This window comes from Chiloscyllium plagiosum, unplaced genomic scaffold (assembly GCF_037043375.1).
Source record: "Chiloscyllium plagiosum isolate Xiang-an unplaced genomic scaffold, Cpla_swu_hap1 HiC_scaffold_5, whole genome shotgun sequence".
NCBI lineage: Eukaryota > Metazoa > Chordata > Chondrichthyes > Orectolobiformes > Hemiscylliidae > Chiloscyllium > Chiloscyllium plagiosum.
The window spans coordinates 34438965-34464597 of record NW_028270143.1 but is presented as its reverse complement, the minus strand read 5'-3'; the positions used below and the strand labels follow the sequence as shown (position 1 = coordinate 34464597).

General features: G+C 40.6%; 1 protein-coding gene across 8 annotated transcripts in view; it reads left to right on the top strand.

Annotated features, from left to right (window-relative positions):
• The window catches only part of LOC122549771 (histone deacetylase 9-like), a 796606-nt gene that overhangs the window by 746964 nt on the left and 24009 nt on the right, over positions 1 to 25633 (top strand). For all 8 annotated transcript variants that reach the window (XM_087987095.1, XM_087987091.1, XM_043689766.2 and 5 more), the window contains one exon: positions 5210 to 5343. In XM_087987095.1, coding sequence (XP_087843221.1) covers positions 5210 to 5343 — 134 coding nt within the window. The remainder of the gene's footprint in view (positions 1 to 5209; positions 5344 to 25633) is intronic.

Here is a 25633-nt window from a genome sequence, read left to right as displayed (position 1 = left end):
GCAACCTTTGTTTGAAATGACCCAACAGCTCACAATCAGCAATTTGTAATCATGATCTCTATAACTCAGAAGCAGCAAATCTGTGTTTTCTTAGCAAAATATAATTTCATGCAAAATCTAAAAGTGAACACAACAGCACTGCTACAACCTGACATTTTTACTGGGGCGGGAAGGGAAATTTCATTTTGGTTCAATTTCGAATGAACATCTAAAAAACTGGATTTGATTTAATCATTAGTTTGGTTTAAATGAGACTCAGATCCTGCTGTACTTCACAGAAAATACAGAATAATCTGATTTTGATTCAGGAAAATGGTCTTATCAGGAACGGACAAAAATTGAGCTGATATTCTGCTCATTTGAAAACTGAAAATGAAATGTGTCTAATTACAGAAAATATGACAATTTATGCAATGCTGAGTGATCAAAGGAAACATTCAGTTTCTTCATTTGGGGCCTGTGGTTTGTAGTTGTCCCATGCACATGCAGGGTTGACTTTGACATTAAAGAAACAAAAGGTAAATTATTCCTGGCTGTCTGTTTATTGCAGCCTGATGTCAAACTTGGCAGGATATCTGAGTCCTCTTTGAACTTAATATACAACAGGGATACCAGCCTTCTGGAATCGCAAACATAATGCATGACTTCCTGCATCCCAGATCGAGGTCGATGCTCTCTTATTTCATGGCTTCACACATTTAATGTTCGTGATGTATAGAGGACAGAAGTTTTACCATGGTTAAAAGAAGTGCGATATCAGTACAGTCCTGCTGTGATGTGAATGTAGAAATTCCATTATAAACTCTTTAGCACCTTTCCCCTTTATAATGTATTTCCATAATCAGGCTGTGTTGTTGGGAGTCCTGTGTCAGAGCTGACTGGAACTATTTCATGCCATCCCCATGAATTGTTTGGTGGGGAGAGAGGGGCATTTAATCAAGCAGGAGGATATTGGGATCTGTGACTCCTTGCTGCCTCCCCCTCAATATAGTCCAACATGGCAAAGCTCATGGATGTTGTTGACTTCACCGCCAAATGAGTGAGTGAGTGTGTGTGAGAGAGAGAGAGAGAAAGAGAGAGAGAGAGACGTGTGTTTGGTGGGGTAGCCCCTCATTCAAAACCATCCGATAGCTGATTAACATATGATCATCAGGAACATGGACCACACTGCCCTTCCCCACCCCCAACCCCATCACTTGGCCTCCACAGCATGACAACTTCTCGCCTGCCATCCCTCACCTGTAAGCAGGGATCCAGTGAGGGGATTAGGCCTCAGCTGGATGATGTACCAGCAGCAGGCACTTTTTCCCCACTTCAACCAGGCTGCTGGCCCTCAGATTTAGCTGCCTGTGTCTCCACACAAGACTTGTGCTCTCGAGGTTCTTGATCCCAGGGAAGGTCAGCCACTGTCTGAAGGCTGATTCCCTCTTTTATGAGCATTCCTCTGTATTAGAAAACATGTGGAGATATTGCTGGCTCTCCAAACTGAGACTGTAACACCTTTGGCCTCCTTTAAATACCAAGTGGCTTTCTCTTTAATACAAGTGAGTAACGTAATCAGCATTCATCGAAACAAGTCATGGTACGTATTAATAACAATATGAATTTGTGAAATCTGACATATCTATGAACTTTAGTTGGAATTTTTTAAAACAACTTATTTTTATATTCTGAGCAGTTGTAGAAAATGGACAGTATGGTGGCTCAGTTGTTAACATGGCTGCTTTACAGCACCAGGGACTCAAGTTCGATTCCAGCCTCGGGTGACTGTCTGTGTGGAGGTTGCACATTCTCCCTGTGTCAGCGCTTTCCTCCAGGTGCTCCGGTTTCCTCCTACAGTCCAAGGTTAGGTGGATTGGCCATGTTAAATTACCTGTAGTGTTCAGGGATGTGTAGGTTAGGTGCGTTGGCCATGGAAATGCAGGGATACAGGGATAAGGTAAGGGGTTGGGTTCGGGTGGGATGTTCTTCAGAGGGTTGGTGTGGACTTGTAATGCCAAATGGCCTGTTCCATGCTGTGGGAATTTTATGGATTTTGTACACCCCTCTCAGTAGAACCACTGATTTCACACACTATCTAGAAGACCTGATCAGACATCCGATGTTATTCCGGGTCCTTGGAAACCGACCAGTAAAAAGCCCGTCCTGTCCCATTTTTGAACTAAGTCTAAAAGCAGCTATGTTTATTGGAGGGAAGCTTGTGGTCAACAAGAATGGGAATCGTAATAGACCTCCTGACAATCAGGCAAGTGATTGTTTGTTAGTGGCTTCCTTCAGATAAAACAGAGCCAGGAGCAGGAAGATTTGGTCACCAAGAGCTTCCATCTTCTGATTAGCCGGCACATCCAGAACAGGGGCTGGATTCGGCTGCTGCAGGCCAAACACCACCCTTCCCTCTCAGAAACCCAAAGGAGAACTCACTGGAAAAGCAATCATTGTGTGGAGGTGTTTCTGAGGTTAGGGGTCAAGAGAAGAGAACAGAAAGAGAATAAGAAGCAAGGGCAGGGGCTGATTCTCAGTGGTCACCCTCCTGCTCTCCATTCAATTCCTCAATCAAACACAAATGAGTGCAAATCAAGGGATCACACTTTCCCCACACCCCACCAAAAGAAAATTAGTAAAAGTGACAAGTGAAATATACTGATCTGACTCATTTTTCATACTTGAAACTAAAGGAGCAACATGGTCTGTGCATTCATTTCCAAATTAGACATGATCAAATTTATCAAAGAAGATGCCGATTTAGATGGAGAGAGAGAAGTTACTGGTGATCTTCTGCCAGAACCTGTGTCCTTAGTATACATGCACAAAGATAGGTTAGCTATATGATTTATCTCTCATTGTCATCAGATATCCAAATAGTCATTGTATATTCCAGTAGGTAACTGATAATATTGACACATCTCAAGAAAATCAAGGTCGTTTGATCAAGAAATTAACTTCCCAATGGCTCTAGATCTGAATGTAGGAGGTATGATAATTAACAAGGAGGAAAGCCTTAGACTACTGGCCGATATAGAATGACTGGTCTGATGGATTGAACAATGGCAAATGGAATGTTATCCTGAAAAATGTGAGGTGAAGCATTTTGGGAGTACTAAGAAGGCAAGGGAGTGCACATGGAAAAGTAGGACTCTAGAAAGTACCAAGGTTTAGAGAAGACTTGGTGTGCATGTCCATAGATTCTTGAGAGCAGTAGGACAGGTAGAGAAGCTGGTTCAGAAGGCATGTGGGATTCTTGCCTTCATCAGTCAAAGCATTGAATACAAGAGCAAGGAGATTATGATAGAGCTGTATATCATGTTAGTTAGGTCACAGCTGGAGTAGTGACAATTCTAGTTGCCACATCATAGTATGGATGTGATTCCAGTAGAGAGGGTGCAGAAGGGCTGGAGTAATTCAGTTATGAACAGGGACTAAGTTGGAGTTGTTTTCTCATCAGAGAAAGCTGAGGAAGGATCTGGTTGAGGTGTACAAATTCTTTGATTGAACATGCTTAACCTTTTAATTGATTTCTGTGGAAGGATCACTCGACCAGAAATGTTAACACTGATTTCTCTCCACAGATGCTGCCAGACCTGCTGAGTTTTTTCAGCAATTTCCGTTTTCTTTCTGATTTACAGCATCTGCAGTTCCTTCAGTTTTTATTTAACTTTGTAATTGTTCTTTACAGGAAGAATGGTAGGTAATTAAACTTCATGACAAATTATTGATTTACATGTAATACCATCTATAAAGTTACAACAGTACATCTTCAGGAGGAGCATGGTACCTCCATCAGAAACTTGTGAATTTCTGCATTTAAATATGCATGTGAAAATACCTGACTTGGCTGTCAGTTTTGCCAAATAATGGTGAGCATTCCACATTTCAGTATTATTGCTATCACAAATCCAGGCCAATACTTAAATTTATGGCTGCATCATAACCACTCAGTCAAAACTGTCGAAATTCCCAGTCTACTCACTCATTAGTCTTTCTGTTACATGTTATTACCATCGTTGTTACTTTGCTTTGTAGCATGAGACAGAGAGTACAATTAGAGCCCAGGATTATCAGCTGCAGTCTTAAACAGTTTGACTGCAGGAAACAGGCTGGTTTCACATTACAAAGAAAACTCAGATAGCCCACCTCCCAGTGGTGCTTTCTGACTCAATGTTATAAGAGGAATGTTATTAGGTGAGATGGAGACATCGGAATGAAAGATGACCTATTTGAACACAAATAAAGCAAAAGACAGTAGTAAAAATATGGACTTCTATGTTAAGGACTTCTGTTTTAGATAGTATATTGTTTATTCATGTTGCCCTTAAAGTTAAGCTTTAAAATGATGGTCTACACTGATCCTGATATATGAGTCTTGAAAATTTGAATATTGGATTTCCTTAATCCACTTCTGCATATCACCATATTATGTTAAATAACATATTGAAAAGAAAAATAAGAAAACAAACAGTACTTTATAATAGTTCAAAATATATGCAGCTTTTGCTTCAGTTTACCACTCAAGGTTAACTAAGTTCTTCAACATTTGGCTTCTGTTTGTATATGTGTAGAATTAGTATGAGAGCTAATCCCCTGAATTTTACATGTCACAAATGAAGTTTGATTTCAGATTAAATTTAGTTCAAAATGAAAATGACAAAAATACTTCAACGCTTATTGACCTGTTGATTTTCAATGTGAGTAACCAATTAGAAGTTTAAAAGTCACAATGTAGAATTATGGTGTTATATTGAAAATTTGTGACATCTATAGCAAAGAACATTGGAACTCAAATGCATCATCCTGGATAATCTTATTGAAGGTTTATGCCAGGTTTAAAAATCTCAGATTTATGGTCTTAGTTACATAAAGTATAAAGGAAGTTGACCAACCCCATGGTGAATTCTTGATCTCAGCTGTGCCTTCAGAGGGATGTAATCAGCAGAATCTGCATAATTCTTCATGAGGGAGAAAGGAACATGAAAGCATTTTCTTAGATCCTGTAGTATTTGTAACATTGAGCACAAGGAAACACTGGAAAATAATATTTTTGAAATCAGAACAGTATCTTTTTTGCAACAAAGCAATAAGTATTATGAACATAATAACTTGTCTACTAGGTGAAGAAGAACTGCCTATACAGTAAATTGTTATTTGAATACTATGATAAATTAACATCGAACTTGCATTAAACTGTTGCAATTTATTCTTTTCTCTGTCTTAGGTTTTCAGTACCTGACTAAGGAGCTAATGAGCTTGGCAAAGGGGCGAGTGATTTTAGCTCTTGAAGGTGGGCACAATCTTACTGCCATCTGTGATGCATCAGAGGCCTGCTTTTATGCCCTGCTAGGAAATGAGGTACAATTTTCTCACATGTCAATGCTCCACGAGAAACTTTCAATCTTGTCGGTGTTTTTTTTCTTTGTTGCGATTCCATTTTCAAAACAATTGTTCATGCATTAACGGAGGTGCATTTGTAAAGTGATGAATTTCATAATTAGTCTAACTAATCTCTTTGATCAATTTCCCACTGACTAATATATGGGAGAATTTCAGTCCAAGATATCAGTATGTCACTTTACAATAGGTTTGACTTTTTTAAAAAATTCTGGCTATTTAAATAGTTTCTAGTTGTAAAAGAAAACACCCAAGGACCTCTGTGCAGATATTCTATGCTTTCTCACAAGTACTTATTCATGTGCTGGGAATGTAAGTTCATAAACATTTGATACTTTTCTCTTCCAAAATATGTCCCTTTGTACATTGTTTTCTTTGGCCCCAATTTCTGAAATAAGCAACACACTAGTACATAGGCTTTGATTATCCTCAAAAAAATGGAAACTAATTGTACGATTAGCAGTAATTTGAAGACTTTTTTTAAGTGGGTCAGATGTGTAGGTGTGGGCTAATTGCAACCGGAAAGCCTGTGGTAGTCTTTCCTTCCAAATAACTGTCAGCAACATACTTCGATAGAAATACTGTTATTCTCCAGAATAGCAAGAGGCCATTATTTGATAGTTTTCCTGGGTTATATTCAATAAATAACACAATTATCTCAACCTTTAAAGAATTTATAATGCAGACATTTGTCTAATTTTATTGAGAATGATCGTTGCTGCCTGCCTAAATTCTGCAATTAATTCTCATTCATATCTGCAAGTGCAAACATCTTTGACCTACTGAACAAAAGGAAAACAAATCAATCACTTAGAGGCTACAATAGCATATGAAAGGGTTTAACCTGTGCATGGAATTATTAATTATGTATTCTTTGGAAGTTATTTTCAAGGAATGTTATGGTGCCAATCTATTTAGCTGTTTATTTTTCCGATACAGGAGGTTATGTGCTACCTCAATCAGTCCTAGTATTGCATTTTGAAGCCATAGCAATAATTTGTACTTTTTGGAGAGCCCAAACCTCTCCTTAAGTTTGGTATCAGGCCAGTGGAAAACCTTCATGCAAAACTGTTTTCAAATTATTTTTTGAAACAAGTAATCAGATTGTCACACTTTGCTTATGCCATAGAAAACAAGGCACAAGCAACAGTACATTATAGTCAATTTCAAAACAAAACAAGCAGTCTGTTTTCAAGTAAGGAATCCAGCAGCAAGCTAACATGTTAAAGATAACAATGGCTTGAATTTTAGTTTGCTGAAAGCTCATTTTGAAATCCCATATTCATAGCAAACAGGAATTCCAACTTAGCTTTGGAAAAGTCAATGCAGAGAGAGTAAAGCTTCCAGCCAAATTCATTTGTTCCTTCTATATTCAATGTTGTGAAGCCAATCATGCCTGTTCCATTTACTATCTGTGGCGAAAGTATCCAAAGAAGAACTGCACTTTTAACATTCATGTCGTAGGCATTTATTATTTTCACTGCCAATTATTCTTTGCACACTTCTGCTCCCGAAGTCCTTATCTCCTCACTGGAATCTATCAAATGTCATTTTAATAGTTCAATGGAAAAAGGGAAAGCAAAAGGGTTTGCAAAGGTGCCCCACAAGTTCCTGGTGCCAAGGATCAAGTCATTGCTAATCCAACTCTGCTGCTACAGATGTAAACAGGGTCAAAGGGCATGGCAAAATTCTCTGATCCATTTTGTCTAACGTACGCCCCAAATAAATATTACTAGTAAGTAATGATAAAAAGGACTGGAGGAAGATTGATCTGGGGCAGTTACCACATTGAAGAAGCTTTCTGTGTGCTGCTATTGAAGGTAGTACACTGTGCCTGTAAATCTATCCATTTTTAAGTACTTTAAGAGGTTCAGTCAGGATGTTTGCTTTTATTTGAACTTAGCTCTAGTGGCAGAACTTTCCAATTGAAATCTTTATATTCTTATGCTACAGAGAAGGGAAAAATGAATTAATGGAAGAGGCTAGTTTTGAAGTTCTCAGTATCTGGCTTCATACAAGCTTTCAGTTTCATGTAATTTTGTACCCACTCAGCAATGTTGAATGAACAAGACTGTTTTACTTAAACAGAAGGCGATGCTTCCTCTCAAGACAACTTGAGAGATTTATCAACAGCGGGCTGAAGATCTGCAGCCCACTTTCTACCAAGAAAACCTCATTTCTATTAGTTCGAGTCACCTCTGCCTTGAATTTCTTTATGACTGGATCCTTCCAGATAACATCTGGTGACCTTTGCCACGTCAGCTAAGCAGCTGTTCACCACTGAATCAAGATTAGAATTGCTGTACTTTGGAGGAGTGTACAACTCACATCCTTCCACTTGGAGCTGTTATGGTCAGCTGAGAACAGATTGGTTACCCTCTTTTCCAATCTATGTTTCACTGCAGATTTCTCTTAAAGGATATGGCTAACAATTCAGTAAGTGATTAATTGTTTAAATACTGTGACTATAAAAGATTCAGACAGCTTTTCTTGAGCTTTGAACTGAAAAGAGAATAATATTTATTGTACTTTACCCGGTCAAATTAAATTTTGACGGTATTAGGCAAGAACTTTTAAAAGTTGATAGGGACTGGATGTTCACAGGTAAAGGGACAGCTGGAAAATGAGGTAACAAGAGTCCAGAGACAGTATGTTCCTGTTAGGGTGAACGGTAAGGCTGGTAGTTGTAGGGATTACTGGATGACTAGAGAAATTGAAGTTTTGGTCAAAAAAAGAAGGAAGCATATGTCAGGTATAGACAGCAGAGATCGAGTGAATCCTTAGAAGAGTATACAGACAATAGGAGTATACTTAAGAGGGAAATCTGGAGGACATCAAGGGGACATGAAATAGCTTTGGGAATAGGGTTAAGAAAAATCCAAAGGGATTTTATAAATACATTAAGAACAACAGGGTAACTAGGGAGAGAATAGGGCCCCTTAAAGATCAGCAAGGCCATGTATGTGTGGAACCGCAGAGGATGGGGGAGATACTAAAAGAGTACTTTGCATCAATGTTTACTGTGGAAAAGGATATGGAAGATATAGAACATGAGGAAATAAATAGTAACATCTTGAAAAATGTTTATGTTACAGAAGAGGAGATGTTGGACAGTTTAAAATGCATAAAAATGGATAAATCCCCAGGACCTGAGCAGATATACCCTAGAACTCCGTGAAAAGCTAAGGAAGTGATTGATGGTCCCCTTGCAGAGATATTTGTATCATCGATAACCACAGATGAGGTACCAGAAAACTGGAGGTTGGATAATGTGGTGCCACTATCTGAGAAATGTGGCAAGGAAAAGCCAGGGAACTTAGATTGGTGAGCCTGATATCAGTGTGGGAAAGTTGTTGGAGAGAATCCTGAGGGACAGGATTTACATGTATTTGGAAAGGCAAGAACTGATTAGGGATAGTCAGCATGGCTTTGTGCATAGGGAATCATGTCTCACTGACTTGTTTGTGTTTTTTGAAGAAGTAGCAAAGAGGATTGATGAGGGCAGAGCAGTGGATGTGATCTATATGGACTGCAGTAAGGCATTCAACAAGGTTCCTCGTCGTAGGCCAGTTAGCAAGATTAGATCACATGGAATACAGGGAGAACTAGCCATTTGGATACAGTACTGGCTCAAAGGAGAAGATAGAGGGTGGTAATGGTGGGTTGCTTTTCAGACTAGAAGCCTATGACCAGTGGTGTACCACAAGGATTGGTGCTGAGTCCACTGCTTTTTGTCATTTATATAAATGAATTGAATGAGAACATATGATATTTAGTTAGTAAGTTTACAGATGACTCCAAAATTGGAGGTGTGCTGAACAATGAAAATGTTAACTCAAAGTACAATGGGATCTTGATCAGATAGGCCAATGGGCCAAGAAGTGGCAGATGGAGTTTAAATTAGATCAATGTGAGGTGCTGAAGTTTGGAAAAGCACATCAGGACAGGACTTACACACTTTATATTAATGTCCTGGGGAGTGTTGCTGAACAAAGAGAGCATGGAGTGCAGGTTCATAGTTCCCAGAGAGTGGAATCACAGATAGATAGGATAGTGAATAAGGCTTTAGTATGCTTTCCTATATTGGTCAGACCATTGAATATAGGAGTTTGGAGATCATGTGTGACTGGACAGGACACCGGTTAGGCAACTTTTTGAATACTGTGGGCAGCTGTAGTCTCCCTGCTATAGGAAGGATGTTGTGAAACTCAAAAGGATTCAGCAAAGAGTTACAGGATGTTGCCGAGGTTGGAGGGTTTGAGGGATCAAGAGGGGCTGAATAGGCTTGGGCTATTTTCCCCAGAGCATCAGAGACTGAGCGGGTGATCTTACAGAAATTTATAACATCTTGAGTGGCATGGATAGGATAAATAAACAAAATCTTTTTCCGAGGGTGGGGGTGTCGAAAACTAGAGGGCATAGGTTTAAGGTGAGAGGGGAAAGTTTTAAAAGGGACCTAAGAGGCAACGTTTTTACACAAAAGATGGTGCATGCATGGAATGAGTTGCCATAGGCTAAGTTAAACTGAAGGGCCTGTTTCCATGCTATTTCTCTCTATGACTCTAATTGTAAGAGAAGGAAAGATTGAGGAGGTGAAGAATTCCACTGTTTGGAAATCTTGTGAAAGTAAACACAATGGAACTTAAAGAATGACACATAGCATTCCATACCAGGAGCTTTAAAAGAACAACATAGGCAAATTCAAAGGAGGACTAATCATAGTGGCATCAATGAACTAAATAGAAGAATGAAATGAAATGGGGGGGAAAGAAAAGCGAACATTTTCGATAAGTGAATGATGACTTGGTAAGTTTATCTTGCACCTCGTCTAGGAAAGTTAGAGAGATATTTGGAGATTATTCCAAACAATCAGGAAGTATTCACAATTTGGAAGGAGTTGAAATTTGAAAAGAGTTGTGAAGAAAAGTAATAAAGTCCTCATTATCCGGAATTCTCATGAAACCAGCAAACTGATGGAAGCAGATTTCCTCACTCTGGGAATTGATCATTTGGTCGTTGGTCTCTCTCTCTCTCTCACTCGCTTTTTGATCAAACCTTGCTGATGATATTTATGAACAGGCCTGGCCGCAACCAGTGCATTCATGTAACTGAGCAGTTTACTGTACTTGGATTCGGCAATTTGTTGACTCATTGGTTAGCACTGCTGTCTTACAGCACCAGGGACACGGGTTTGATTCTAGCCTTGGGTGCATGTGTGTATATAGGTTGCATATTCTCCCTGTGTCTGCAAAAGTCTGCTCCCCTTTCCTCCCACAATCCAAAGATGTGTATGTTAGGTGGATTGGCCATGCTAAATTATCCTGTTGTGTCCAGGGATGTGCAGGCTAGATAGATTAGCCATGTTAAATACAGGGTTAAAATGATAGAGTGAGGGGGTGGATTGAGATGGGATGCTCTCCGAACTGTTGGTGCAGACTCAACGGGCCAAATGGCTTCTTTCTGCACTGTCAGAATTCTATGATTCTAAGAAGAATGGACTGAGAGTTGTATTCCTTTTGGCTAAATCTGCATTTCGTTGAGTTTTTGGAGGGTTTTATGCTGCAAGGCATCATGAGTTTTCTCATCTTGTCTTAATGAAACCATCTCATGAATTAGCTAGCAATCCACTATGACATCTCTCATGCCTGATTGCTGCCCTATCTTACTACAGTCTGTTCCCAGAATGACTCATCACTCAGTGCATATTCACCAAAAAAGCAGCAACCCTTGTGCTTCGGACATTTTTTAAATTCTTCTGTGAACCCGGATGAGCTCTGAGATATTCTGAAGCCACCCTGCTTGATTACGTATGTGTGTTTAGAGGAGGGGAAATTGGCATCATATTTCTCTGACAGGGAGCTGGAGGTCCTGGTGGATGGGGTGATGCTGCAATCAGGTTTCTCCTTCCTGCTGGAACACCAGATCAGTTTGCGCAGGGCACAGAGAGCTTGTATGAATAGTGGCATGCCTGTCTTCCTTGTCTTCATGCACTAAGAGTCCTGGACTTTTCAAAGAAGACCGCTTGTGGTGGGTTGGCTGTTTTCGGATTCCATTCCATTCTCCAAGGAGGTGAAGTGCATTCTGCTGGTGCCCATGGATCGTGCCCTGAGATGTTGTTGGCAAGAATCCAACACAGAGGTCATTCAGACTAAGTGTCAAGTTGAATCTGCTAGCCCGATTGGTTTCCTTTTCAGGTTTTTGTGATGCTCAGCTTATTTGACAAGTTTGGTAAGGTGGGTGTTTGAAGATTAACAATGCAACTTGTAACATTAACAAGGCAATTAATGATATGTAATGGAAATCTCTCCACACCACTTACGGAAAGAATAAAATATGTAGCGGGTTGATCTTGACATCCAGTTGGTCTTCACTGCACTTGTTGCCTGATTTGGGCAATCATCTCGCCATAGGTCATGTCATTCAGATCCTTGTGAGACTCCACTGCATTTTTCTTGAAGACACATTTAACAATATGAGAATTTCCTCTGATATTAGGCAGAGGCTCATAAAGTTTTAATTATTATGCACCCTGTCATTGAGAGTTTGATCAAAACTATGATGGATCTGTTCAATACAACTTTGTTCAGAGGGAGTTGTTCCTTCACTTTGAGTATGCAGTCTGCATTCTGTTTAGACCATCAGACCATTAGAACATAACATACAGGGGCAAATTAGGCCATTTAGCCCATCAAGTCTGCTTCACCATTCAATCATGGCTGTTACGTTTCTCAACCCCATTCTCCTGCCTTCTCCCTGTAACCCTTCATCCTCTGACCACTGAAGAACTTACCTATCTCTGTCTTAAATACACTCAATAACTTGGCCTCCACAGCCTTTTGCAGCAATGGGTTCGACAGATTAATCACCATTTGTCTAAAGAAATTCCGGCTCATCTCAGTTCTAAAGGCTGACCCTTTGCTCTGAGGCTGTGCCCTCAGTTTGTAGTCATCTGTGCTAGTGGAAACGTCTTCTTCACATCCACTATTTCCAGACCTCTAAGTATCCTCTAAGTTTCAGTCAGATCACACCTCATCCTTCTAATCTTCATAGAATGTTGACCCAGAGTTCTCAACCACTCCTCATATGACAAGTCTTTCATCCCTGGGCTCATTCTTGCAAATCCCCTCTGGACACCCTCTAATGCTACCACATTCTTCCTTAGATACAGGGAACAAAACTACTCACAATATCCTAAATGAGGTCTGACCAGAGATACAGTCTGAGCAGTGCATTTCTGCTCTTGCTTTCTAGCCCTCTTGAAATGAATGTTAACATTTCATTTGCCTTTCTAACCACCAACTAAGTATGCATGTTAATCTTAAGAGAAACCTGAACTAGGACTCCCAAGTCACTTTGTGTTTCAGATTTTGAAGCTTTTCCCCACTTAGACAATAATCTATGCCTCCATTCTTCCTGCTGAAATGTATAACCTCATACTTAGCCACATTGTATTCCTTCTGCCCACTCGCTTAGCATATGCAAGTCCTTCTGCAGTATCCCTACTTCCTTGAGACTACCAGTCCCTCCACCAATCTTTGTATTAGCTGCATACTTAGCAACAATGCTATCAGTTCCTTTGTCCAGGTCTTTGATGTATAATCTTCTTGTGGTCCCAGCACAGACCCCTGTGAAACTCCACTAGTTACTGGTAGTCACCCTGAAAAAAAAACTTTTTATCCCTACTCTCTGCCTTCTACCAGTCAACCAATCCTCTATCCATGCCAGTATCTTGCCCCTGACACCATCGGCTCTTAGTTAGCAGCCTCCTGTGTGGCACCTTGTGTATGGAATGCTGGTTGGTTTATTGTACATCAGCTCCCTGGTTCTGACACTGGACTTAGGTAGTGAGGTGTGGCGAAAAACATAGGAGGCAGATGCTTCAGAGGCAAAGGAAGCTCTGATTTTATTAAAACAAGCAAAATTGAAAATATGTACAATAACTGAAAAAGAAAATGAATATTTAAAAAAAACAATGTTACAGATCAAGCAAGGTGAGACTTATCTAACAGCTAACTAGCACCCCAGTTAACCCTTGCAGCCCGGACTTGGTACAATGGGTTTAAAATTATAGATAGCTGTTAATTACTGGGTGATGGGGCAAGGGGAGAGAGAGAGAGAGAGAGAGAGAGAGACGCTAATTCCGGGGTCCTATCTTGCTTCCCTTCCCTGGGGAGTGCCCTACACCGTCAACCCCAAAGCCCACCCTACCAACCCTATCTAACTGAGCTGGGACAGAGGGTCTCGATGCCCTTATGCACACCCCTGAAGTGGATGTCATTGGTTGATAAATTGCTCTCCGGCCGCTTCTAATTGCTATGTGGAGGTTCGTGAATGAGAAAGATCGTTTGGCTGAGTCTGTGATGGTTACAGTCTGTGACTCACTGTGACTGACTGTGGCTGATTCTCTCCAATCTGGCCGAACTTCTAGCCGAGTTGAACCTCTTTCGAGATCAGGGTACCCCAGTTATACCGACTGTCAGTTCCCCTCATCTCCCACCAAATCTGGATTTGATCACTGAGCTATTGTTCCTCCTCTTGGAGCTGAATGAGCTTCCTGATTATTAGATGAGGTGTAAATGGTTCTCTGATAAAGCTAGAAGATGGTTTTGAATGTCCAATATTTCTCTTGGATGGAGGTAGGTTAAAGTTTTCCTGGTAGTGTAAGGCCTTCACATTCAAAGGCAAACAGGTTTGCATGTAGCCTGTAGTACAATGCTGTGGGATGTTCAGTATCTCTGTGTCCAAGCAAACTCATATTTTGTAGGGTCAAGAATGTCTTAGTTGTTTGCTCTGTAGGATGGCGTTCCTTGTCTTTAACTGAGGTGTTTGTGGGGGTCTTCCTTTAGCTTTACAAGCTAAGCCCTTGTTTCAGGCAGCTGCCCCTAGGCTTGCATATTGCCTAGTCTGTCTCAGCCAGAGAGCTCAGTGACTCTTAGTTCAAAGGTGAATTCCACAAACTCATGTCCCAAGCGCAGAGGGTATTAGTCTAGGGTATCTGATGGGGATTATTGCCCCACTTTAACTTGTCAAAGGCCTTCTGGAAATTCAAATAGATCACATCCATTGGCTATCCTTTGACTAACGTCCTTGTTACCTCCTCAGAGAATTCTAGTAAATTTGTCCAATGTAACCTTACCTTGACGAAGCTGTGCTGAGTCAATTTTATTTTAACAGCCACTTCCAAGTGCACCACAATCTCATCCTGAGTAATGGACTCTGAAATCTTACCATTGACCAAGATCAGACTAACTGGCCCATAATTTCCCACCTTCTTCCTCCCTCCTTTCTTGGACAGGGGTGTTACATTAACCATTTTCCAGTCCTCTGGGTTCCTCCCTGACTCCAGTGATTCCTGGAAGATCACTATCTTCCACCTTTACACATATAAACTGTTTAAATACTTCAGTGTGCACAGTGTCCTGTGTTGTCACAAGATGTTATTCACATTTACCTGGTAGTGCTTCTGATTTGGTCCACAATGCTCTTCAGTGCTCACATGATGGTAGAGTGAGACATGACATCAATGGACAAGAAAATGAAGTTGATTTAAAATGTATTCACTTTCAGCATAATTTGCACTATTGGTTAGCTAATTTCACCTCAAAGGTTTTTGTATTGCCTCGATCCTGTAGCTAAATTTGCAGCTTCCAACTTTTCATCCCCTTCACCAACACCTTCCACCCCGACCTCAAATTCACCTGGACAGTCTCAGATTCCTCCCTCCCCTTCCTCGACCTTTCTATTTCTATCTCAGGCGACCATATCAACACGGACATCTACTACAAACCGACCGACTCCCACAGCTACCTGGACTACACCTCCTCTCATCCTGCCCCCTGTAAAAACGCCATCCCATTCTCCCAATTCCTTCGACTCCGCCGCATCTGCTCCCAGGAGGACCAGTTCCAAAAACGCACATCCCAGATGGCCTCCTTCTTCAAGGACCGCAATTTCCCCCCCGACGTGATCGACGATGCCCTCCACCGCATCTCTTCCACTTCCCGATCCTCCGCCCTTGAACCCCGCCCCTCCAACCGCCACCAGGACAGAACCCCACTGGTCTTCACCTACCACCCCACTAACCTCCATGTACAGCGCATCATCCGCCGTCATTTCCGCCACCTCCAAACGGACCCCACCACCAAGGATATATTTCCCTCCCCTCCCCTATCAGCATTCCGTAAAGACCACTCCCTCCGTGACTCCCTCGTCAGATCCACACCCCTACCAACCCAACCTCCACTCCCGGCACCTTCCCCTGCAACCGCAGGAGGTGCAAGACTTGCGCCCACGCCTCCCTCCAAGGCCCCAAAGGAAACTTCCATATCCGCCACAGATTCACCTGTACCTCCACACATATCATCTATTGCATCCTTTGCACCCGATGTGGCCTCCTCTACATTGGGGAGACAGGCCGCCTACTTGCGGAGCGTTTCAGAGAACACCTCTGGGACACCCGGACCAACCAACCCAACCACCCTGTAGCTCAACATTTCAATTCCCCCTCCCACTTCACCAAGGATATGCAGGTCTTTGGACTCCTCCATCGTCAGACCACAGCGAAACGACGGTTGGAGGAAGAACGCCTCATCTTCCGGCTAGGAACCCTCCAACCACAAGGGATGAACTCGGATTTCACCAGTTTCCTCATTTCCCCTCCCCCCAGCCTGTCTCAGTCAAATCCATCAAATTCAGCACCGCCTTCCTAACCTGCAATCTTCTTCCCGACCTCTCCGCCCCCACCCCAGTCTGACCTATCACCCTCACCTTGACCTCTTTCCACCTATCACATTTCCGATGCCCCTCCCCCAAGTCCCTCCTCCCTATCTTTTATCTTAGCCTGCTGGACCAACTTTCCTCATTCCTGAAGAAGGGCTAATGCCCGAAACGTCGATTCTCCTGTTCCCTAGATGCTGCCTGACCTGCTGCGCTTTTCCAGCAACACATTTCCATCTCTGATCTCCAGCATCTGCAGACCTCACTTTCTCCTCAGCTTCCAACTTTGTCTACCTGCTGAAATCTGCCTAAACTTCAGGTTACATTTACTGTAACTAATTAGTGTGATTACACAGAGCACAGTTGATTCCAAAGAGGTTGATAGCCATGGATCAGAAGTACAATTGGAGGTTGTTAGTGATTTTGATACCTCTGTCTTTGGAGCATACCTTGGTCAAATAACAAAAATAAAATTAAGTCGAAATGTCCTTGGTTGAGTAGTAGATTATTCATGCCAGCAGTTTTCAGGATTCGCCATTCTACATTGTGTTCTTGATTCAATCTTGGAAAGGTTAGTGAATTAACTAATGCCTTTATATAACATATACTTCTGGATGTCTCTGTTACACTGATTCACTGGCATGCTTTCTATTCATGTCAGAGCAGAGAAAAACTAAAATTTTCCTACCCAAATGAATGTGGTTGCTGAGTTAATTGAAATTTTCAAGATTAAGATTTATAGAGTTTCATTCAGTCAGATTAACAAGAGATACTCTGTATATGCAGTTGACTTAAGCATCAGGTATAATTCTGATTGGATGGTGGAACAGCTCAAGGGACTGAATAGTCTATTCCATTAACTCTAGGTGGGTATTCTTCACAATCGCATAACTATATTATTTACATGTGTGTATATATACTTTTAACAGGCAAATTTGACTTCTTGATATAGACATGGCATTTACAAAACATGACTGCCAGATGTGACGGGCTGATTTCTTTTTGATTCACCTCAGCCATAAAAAGCATACCAGCAGAACGTTGCCTCAAAACTAACAACAAAAGGAACCGGTTATACTATCAGGCTCAAATCAAGATTAAACATCACTACTACAGCTACAGAACACTAAGAAGCTGGATACACATTTTAATGAGCCCACGCGGAACTTGGAGGTTGCAAGGAACTCTGGTTAGCTACCCTAAGGAGTAGTCCTTTATATTCTTTTCGGTGGGACATATTGTGAGATGTCAGTCAATGGTTTCATGTACTGACCATCCTATAAGACATTACTCTACACCCCATCCTGCTTTTTCTGATTATTAAATTCTCAATATAGTTCTTCAAAGGAAGTAGATTTACCATCACCCGTTTCCCCCAAGTCTCTAACTTTAAAATTGACTGATGACTTGTTTGGGTTTAAAGTCCCCTGCTTGAAAACAAAACATTCAGATGCAGTTTATTGTTATCCTGGAGACTTAGTGAATCTTTAATTTCCTGAATGTCCTTTAAAGAAGATGAACTTTTTCAGGTAAAGTTTGTTGACACACAAAAAGCTTTGCAGATTTTTGATTTGTAAGATGTTCTTTACTGAGAGTAACCTCTGGTATCAATGTTAATATTGAACATTTGTTTCCCTTAGAGTATCTCTATTTCATCAAGTCTTGACAGAGAATATTATTGTGTTTTTGATAGAATCAATGGTCTCTTCTTGACACTGTAGCGAGGTTGATTTATTTGTGATTCTTCCATTCTTGTTCTTGTTTCTTTGGAAAACACCTTCATTTTATCAAATTCAATCACGAACAGTAAATCTCATCAAACTGTTCTGGTACTATTTCTTCTAAAAAGATAAATTGACTGTAACAAGAGTCAAGCACTAAATCCCATTTGTTTTTGATTAGACTAGATTCCTACAGTGTGGAAACAGGCGATTTGGCCCAACAAGTCCACATTGGCCCTCTGAAGAGTAACCCACCCAGACCCATTTCCCTACACTTACTCCTGACTAATGCACCTAACACTATGGACAATTTAACATGGCCAATTCACCTGACTTGCACATCTTTGGACACTTGGAGGAAACTGGAGCACCCATGGTGTCAAAGTTGTGGTGCTGTCATTGTGACTGCAATTTTTTTTATTGCTACATCTGGTATAGTAACATCAGGCATCAAATGATTCAAGCATCTGAATCTGTCTATCATATGATTGCTTTCTAGAAATGGTGAAATCTGATAAACTTCTTGAGCTGGGCTGACCTTTTGTTCCCATTTGAATAGCTGTTTCCAGTGCACGATCCTCTTTTGCTTGCAGAATATCTGAAAGAGATGGATTGGAAATTTTGGCAACAATTCAACCTCAAAACAATTCTGGCTGTAAATGACCATATGCACGAAGTTCTGATAATATGTAAAGATTGCAGATAAAATTGTCAACAGATTGTTAGGGAAGCTATACACTTTTGCTAAATCTTGTTCTTGCCATGACATATTTGCTAGTTAATGTAAAGTCATTGTCAAATGTACTGTCAATGGTTAAATTATGTTGTCTTACAGTCATAGAGTTGTACAGCTCGGTAACAGACTCTTCGGTCCAACTCGCCCATACCGACCCAATTTATCTTCCACCACTCAAAAGATAAGAATCTGAAGTTGCCATTTAAGTGTGAGGTGAAATTGCAAAATGTTTTCTCATGGTCAAGAATCTGATTCATCCTCACCCTTTATTGTCGCCACATTTGCCATTACTCCCACAGCAAGGAGAGGCAAATTCCACCCACTGTATTCATTTTATTTTCTCCCAGTGAAGGGAAGAATGCCATTTCACACTGTTACCCCTTTGTGATTTTGTGCCCTTTCTAAAACAATGGAAGATTTGCACCTTTCGTGATTCTTCTTTGAACTTCTCTCAGTATCTTACGTTGAAAAGATTGTCATGCTGAACTTGCGTCTTAAAGCAATCAATTAAAGAAAGCCCCTCAAAACACTGTTTTTTCAGTAAACTCTTCTTCTAGCTTTAAATTTTCATTATGATTAATCAAATTATTTGCTACTTTAGTGATTTTCTTAATGGATTTCTTTTATTGCAAAGCTTTTATTTACCAATTTTTTGAATAATTTTAAATGATTTTGAGCCAATTTGTACAATTATAGTGATTTATGTCTTCTGTCAGCTTTTCAGCTGAGGAATGTTTGTTTAAATGTACAAACATTTACTCTTTCTTTAAGGGACTGAACTTGTATGAGCTGTCCGATATCTTGTGTTGTATCCTGGGTTCATGATTCACATTTTTCTCCTTGCAGCTCTAATAAGGCTCTATTGTCTCCCTCAACGTTTTCAATATTTCTAAGACCAAGATTTTTATTTTAATTCTTTTATAGGATATTGACAGCACCGGCAAGAAAAGCATTTGTTAGCCCATTCCTAATTGCCCTCGAACTGAGTGGCTTGAGGGGCCATTGCAGAGTTCAGTTCAGAGTGAACCACTTTGTTCTGAGTCTAGAATCACATGTGGACCGGACCTAGTAAGGATGCTAATTTCATCACTGAAGGACATTAGATGAGGTTTTACAACAATCAATCATAGTTTCACGGTCACCATCACTGAGACTAACTTTGCATTCCATATTTATCAACTGAATTTAATTGCACCAACTACCATGGCTTTAGCCTGGGTCTCTGGATAACTGATGTAATGACATTACTATCATGCCAACACCTCCCCTGACTGGCTCTGGATGCTCTTAAGCTGCTGAATATTTAAATATGCATTATCATTTTCTGACTAGTATTTTAATCCTTGGATCGCTGTTCTTCTGTAGAACTGATTTTTTACAGGATGTCACCATTTTATGGGAAAATGGTACCCACCATCTAATTCAGTACAACTAAATGAAATCCTCAGATGCCCATCACTGCATCATCGTATATCTGTCAGTTTCTGCTGCATCCAGCTAGAACGTCTTTTGTACATTCACTGCCATCAATCTTTCTTGCTAGAATCAGTGTATCTTATTGATACCACATAGGGAAAGATGGCATCCAAAACCATCAGTAGAATTGATGACCACTTTTGATAAACAATAAATGCGTTTACTACATATTACTTAATAGCTATTTACATTACATCTGTGATACATACTGTTTCTTGTGAGACTAACAAGGTTAAGCACAAATGAGCTACCTGCTGTTAACATTATACAGGTAAATAATCACCGCAACACTATGTACCCTCTGGAGAACACATGCAGTATTCATAGTACATATAAAAACTCTGATTTGTTCCTCCCAGCAATTGTCTTTTATATCCTGCTGGTGGAGCTTATCTTTGATGTCAGTTGACCCTTCATATACTAACTGCCTTATACAACATGTTTGAGACATTTGGTGAGAATTTTTCTCTTCTCATGGAAATCTGCCAGAATTGACTTTGTTCATGGGACAATGATTCATCAGAAGTTAACATAGCAGCCATCTTAAGTTTGATCTATATATGCTTTTAAGCAGAACTCCCAAGGAGAGTCTGGAAGACAGCATAACAAAGAGAGTTCTCAATGCCAAAGAGAAAGGATTTCAGAAATCAGACACCATTTTGCCTAAGAGTCTGAGCAATCTTCAAGAGCCGTAAGCATGGAACTAGTGAGCTTACAGTAAATATCTTGGTTCTCTATCAAAGCCTGATCTATTTACTGAATCCACATGCTCAAATAACCTCCAAACGTTCAACCACAGAAGCTATTGTAACTGCTGAATTCAGGCTTCAGGCCTTCAAAGACTTTATCTCAGAAATAGAAATCTTTGAGCAAGTAACTAGCCTGCAATGATAATGGACTGAACTGACTTTCATTTTTATAAGTATCTTTTGTCTGAATCTACTTTTAACGTGTACTTTTGTATCTGCATTTCATCAAATAACTATATCACATTTTTGCTTAGTAAGATTCAGCAATGGTTGTGCAATAACCTAACCTTTGATGTTTTAACAAAAGCTTTTCAACTGATTAGTTTTAAAATTGAAACGCTCAAAGAGCTAAAAGAGGACTAAATGAACTATATCAATTCAGAGTTCACAGTCTAACCTGCTGGCATGCCTGGCAGTTATCAGGTTGTTTTTATTCTAAAGTACCTGAAGGACATAGTGCTTCTGACAGTTGTACCTTCTACCTTCTGCAAAACAAAACCTCTTTCAATGTGTTTAATGCTGAAAGAATTTTAGGTATTTGCTTCTATTCATGACTTTTTAAGTCATCGTTCATTGGAGTTATTGTTATCAAAAGAATATTCCTTCTTTTTCACTTATTATTCAGTTTTAAAGAATCTGACTTCAAGCTTTCAGAATTCCAGAAAAGGCAAGCACAACTTATCAACTTTCTCTGGCTACTGAGCAATGGTTCTTTCACTTGCTTTGATGTATTTCAGAGGTTGAACAGGAGTCTCCTGTGCAGCAACAAAGAATCCAGTAAATTGTATATTCAGGCCATTTCATAAACCAGGATGGTTGTACATAACTAAAATGTATCCACCAATAAGAATGGTACAAATCATTTCATTATGAAGTTAATGCATTTTCTATTTCAATAAGTATGACTTCACAGATGATTACATGATTTCAAAGGTTAATGTTATATTTTTGGATTTTAGTCAGATTTTTATATGTAATCTGTATAAAGGACTACTCCCAGCATCAAGCTCTTAGTCACAATGAACTACTATGTGGCCTTACATGGACAATATGTGTAGTATAGCATTGCCCAGATGTCAAATAAAACCCTTGTTACTATATTTAGCACACTGGATATGATACAAGTCTTTTCATAATCTCTAGACTTTGTAAATCATTCTGTCAGACTACAGTCCCAGCCCGAAACTAGAGAACAATCTATTAAAAATAATAGATAAGCAATAGCAATAGATAATTAAGTAAATCCCAGGTTCACAGAACTTTATATATCCTCCACAACAAAATGACAGAGAATATGATCCTTTTCTTTTATTACCATCCTTCTAGAGCTGAGTTGGATGTCGCCTTTCTGATTTCTGGAGTTTGTTGGATCGACATCAGGAAATTTTCCCCTGCTACAGACCTTGAGCATTCATTTCAAGACAGCAAACAGCTGTCCCACCTTCTTCCCACCAAAGCCCCAGCCATTTTGAAGGCTAGACTTCATTAGCATGCAGCAAACAAACTGAAGACAGAGAATATAAATCTTCCTGTTTGCCCATCCATCTGGATACAACAATGCTAAATGGACTGGCTGACCTCTGAACCAGACAAAGGCAATCTGTTGCCCAATGAGTTTGAAATTATGGACAGGAGAGTGGTAATGTGGGGAGGGAGTGACTCACATTGGTTTTTGAGAGTTTATGGAGCACATTTCATCCATTTGTATTCAAAATTGTGTCAGGCTGAACTCTATTTATATTGTATATCCATACTTTGTAAATTAGAAGGCTCTATGGCCTGAGCCAGCCTGGTTCCTCACCACTTAGTGGTAGACTTGGACCAATCTCAAAACAAATGGAAATGTTAGGAATTGTTGACAGGTCATTTTTCCATTGCAAAGGTTCGCTCAAAATTACCTTAAGAAAGTTTTCACATCCTTATCTTGACGGTCTTGGTGAATTGAAGAACTAGTATCTGAGCATATGGACACAAAAAACCTTTCAAACTTTTGCACCAGTGGATAGGAAATTGTAGGCAGTATATCCACCCCTTTCTGAATAATTACATACCATTAAAATGCCTTGCAAATGGTATCAATGCAATGGAATTACCCCATTCATTCCCACTCAATGAAGCCTCAGGCAGGGTCAAAGGAAATTAAATATATATTTTGTGGCAAGTAAGTCATCTCCTAACTCACCAAAGCCTGTCCACCATGTACAAGACATAAATGGGATGGAATATCCTCCACTTACCTGAATAATGCAGTTCTGATAAAATGCAAGAAGCTCAACACCATTCAGAAGAAGACAGACTGCTGGACTGGCACTCCATCCGTCACTTTACACATTGCCTCCCTCCACCACTGACACTTAGTGACAGCAAGGTGTACCATATGCAATTTGCACTGTAGCAATTCATCAAGGCTCCTTCTACAGCGTCTTCCAACCCTGTGACCTCTACATGTAGAAGGACAAGAACAGCAGATGAATGGGAACGCAGCCATCTCCAGATTCTCTCTGAGCATCCAACCATCCTGTTCTGAGATTATATTGCCATTTTCTTCAGTATCTTTGTGTTAAAATTCTGGAACTCTTTCCCTAACAGTACCATGCATCTCTCAACACCACATGAACTGCAGTGGTCCGGATGGCAGCTCACCCCCACTTTCTGAACAGCAGTTAAGGAATGGCAGTATATGCTGGTCATGCCAGCAATGCTCACACCTCACTGACATGCATTTTCTTCTCTCAGACAGTGTTTCACTGCTCAAAATGTGATTGCCAACTTCTTGGAAGGCACTTCACTTACACAGCATTTTATTCACATTCAGCTGCACTTGTCTGCTGCCAACCTTCACCACAGCATGGAGTAACCTATGTATCTTCATTCTTTTTTATCTCTGATGAGTACCAAGAAAAGAACTAACTTGACTGCCAACAGCAGCAGGAGCAATACTTAGCAGCAATACCAGCTACCTTCTACACAGACTCAATCCCTTTCATGGAGCACAGGAGATGTGCACCAAGATTGAACTGGAAGGAATCAAGATCCTCGGCACAGGAACTAAAGGTAAAAGATCCACTCTCGACATGTCTGAGCACCAGTGACAGCAGACTCCGGCACTCTTGGCGGATCACATGGAATTCTGCAGCCTCCTGAAACAGACCTCCTTCCCAATGGACCTGGTGACCATGCATTTCTAGTGGCTGTGTGAAGTATGAGATTTGTGCGACCAGGAGAGGAGGACATACGTTTAAAAATGGTGAGTGTGAAGCATGGGTGTGAAAATATGATTAGATAAGTGTGAGTGCTAGTTGTTCAAGTGGGAATGTGAGGTGCCTGTGGAGGGAGCAATGAGTGGAGTTACATGATGGGTTGTACCAAAGACCACTCTAAAGAGAATATTAAGGATATCCGTGTGTGTGAATCACCTGGAAGTATTATGCTACTCAACTTTCTCATCCTTCTGGGAGCATGGATCTACTAGGTACAGGATATTCTGGTTGAAGGGACCACATTTACTCTGCGGATTTCCTTGGGCACCTCCATCCACACTCACTCAGTTGGAGAGGTCGTCCTCTTTCTCCATTCTCAGGAAAGCTACTTCACTGAAGCACCTCAGCTCCTAGAGCAGAACCTTCAGGAAGGACATATGAGCAGCTACACCAGCAGTATTCCCGCTAATTTCTTTTCTCCTGGATGGACAACAGAGCTCATGCATGGCAACTATTTTCAGAACCAGCAGTTAATGCTGCAAATGGCATCAGCACACCCATCACCATGCACACACTCTTGGAGTAGCCGTGGAAGCCTGTAGCCTCACATCTTATGTGGAATGGTGATTGTCATATGTCCACACTATTGCTGGAGTAGCTACTGTTCAAAAATCCAAGTGTTGGTGAGCTGAGGTAACCTATGCTATGGTTCCTTGAATTAGAAATCCTTCCTGTGACAGAATGGACATGTCTACCTGATTCAAGAGTGTCCTGAATTAGTCCTGATGAAGGGCTTATGCCCAAAATGTCGATTCTTCTGCTCCTCAGATACTGCCTGACCCACCGTGCTTTTCCAGCACCACACTCTCTACTCTGATCTCCAGCATCTGCAGACCTCACTTTCTCCTATGTCTCTCTGATTGCTAAGGTAATTCCCAAGAGGCAGGATACCTCTTATTAAGCCTGTCTGTCTCTATATTGAGTTTCCGATCCAATACTGCTCTCCATTCTGGCAGGGACGAAAGCCAGGAGTTTCCACTCCAAAATGTGTGAAAGTGTCATCTGGCAAAATAATTTGTACTGAGCAAAATCAAAGGAAGGATTGGAGGGGTGACTGAATAAAATAGTCAAATGTAGGCTTTGAGGAAGTTCTTAAATGACAACAGTGAGAGAGATAGAGTTTGAAAAGCTCTTTGATGTGTTGCAGGGCTGGGACTTGATACAAAGATATGGGAGAGGTTGATAATGAGGAAAATGTCATGAAATGCTTGAAGACTTTGATGAGAATTATAAATTGGCTGCAGTGGTGGAGAGGGAACACATGAAGAATGGTGAGCAGCCATTGGTGCAGATTAGGATATGGGCAGCAGAGGTGAAATCAGGGAGTGTGATTGAGAAGATATAGGTTCAGAACCTTATCTCAGGGTCAAATAAGAAACTGAGTTTGCAAAAAGTCTGTTTAATGCAAAGAATGTAGGCATGGAGAGTGTATGGAATAATTGGTGAAGGAATGGAGTGTGTGCTGTGGGTAAGAACAATAGCATCAATGTACTTTATGCTTAACTCTGGAAGTAGTAGTTTCACAGAAAGCTACACCGTTCAGTTGTGTATAATGTGTAAATAGCACACTGTGAAGTTACTTTAGCGGTAGAG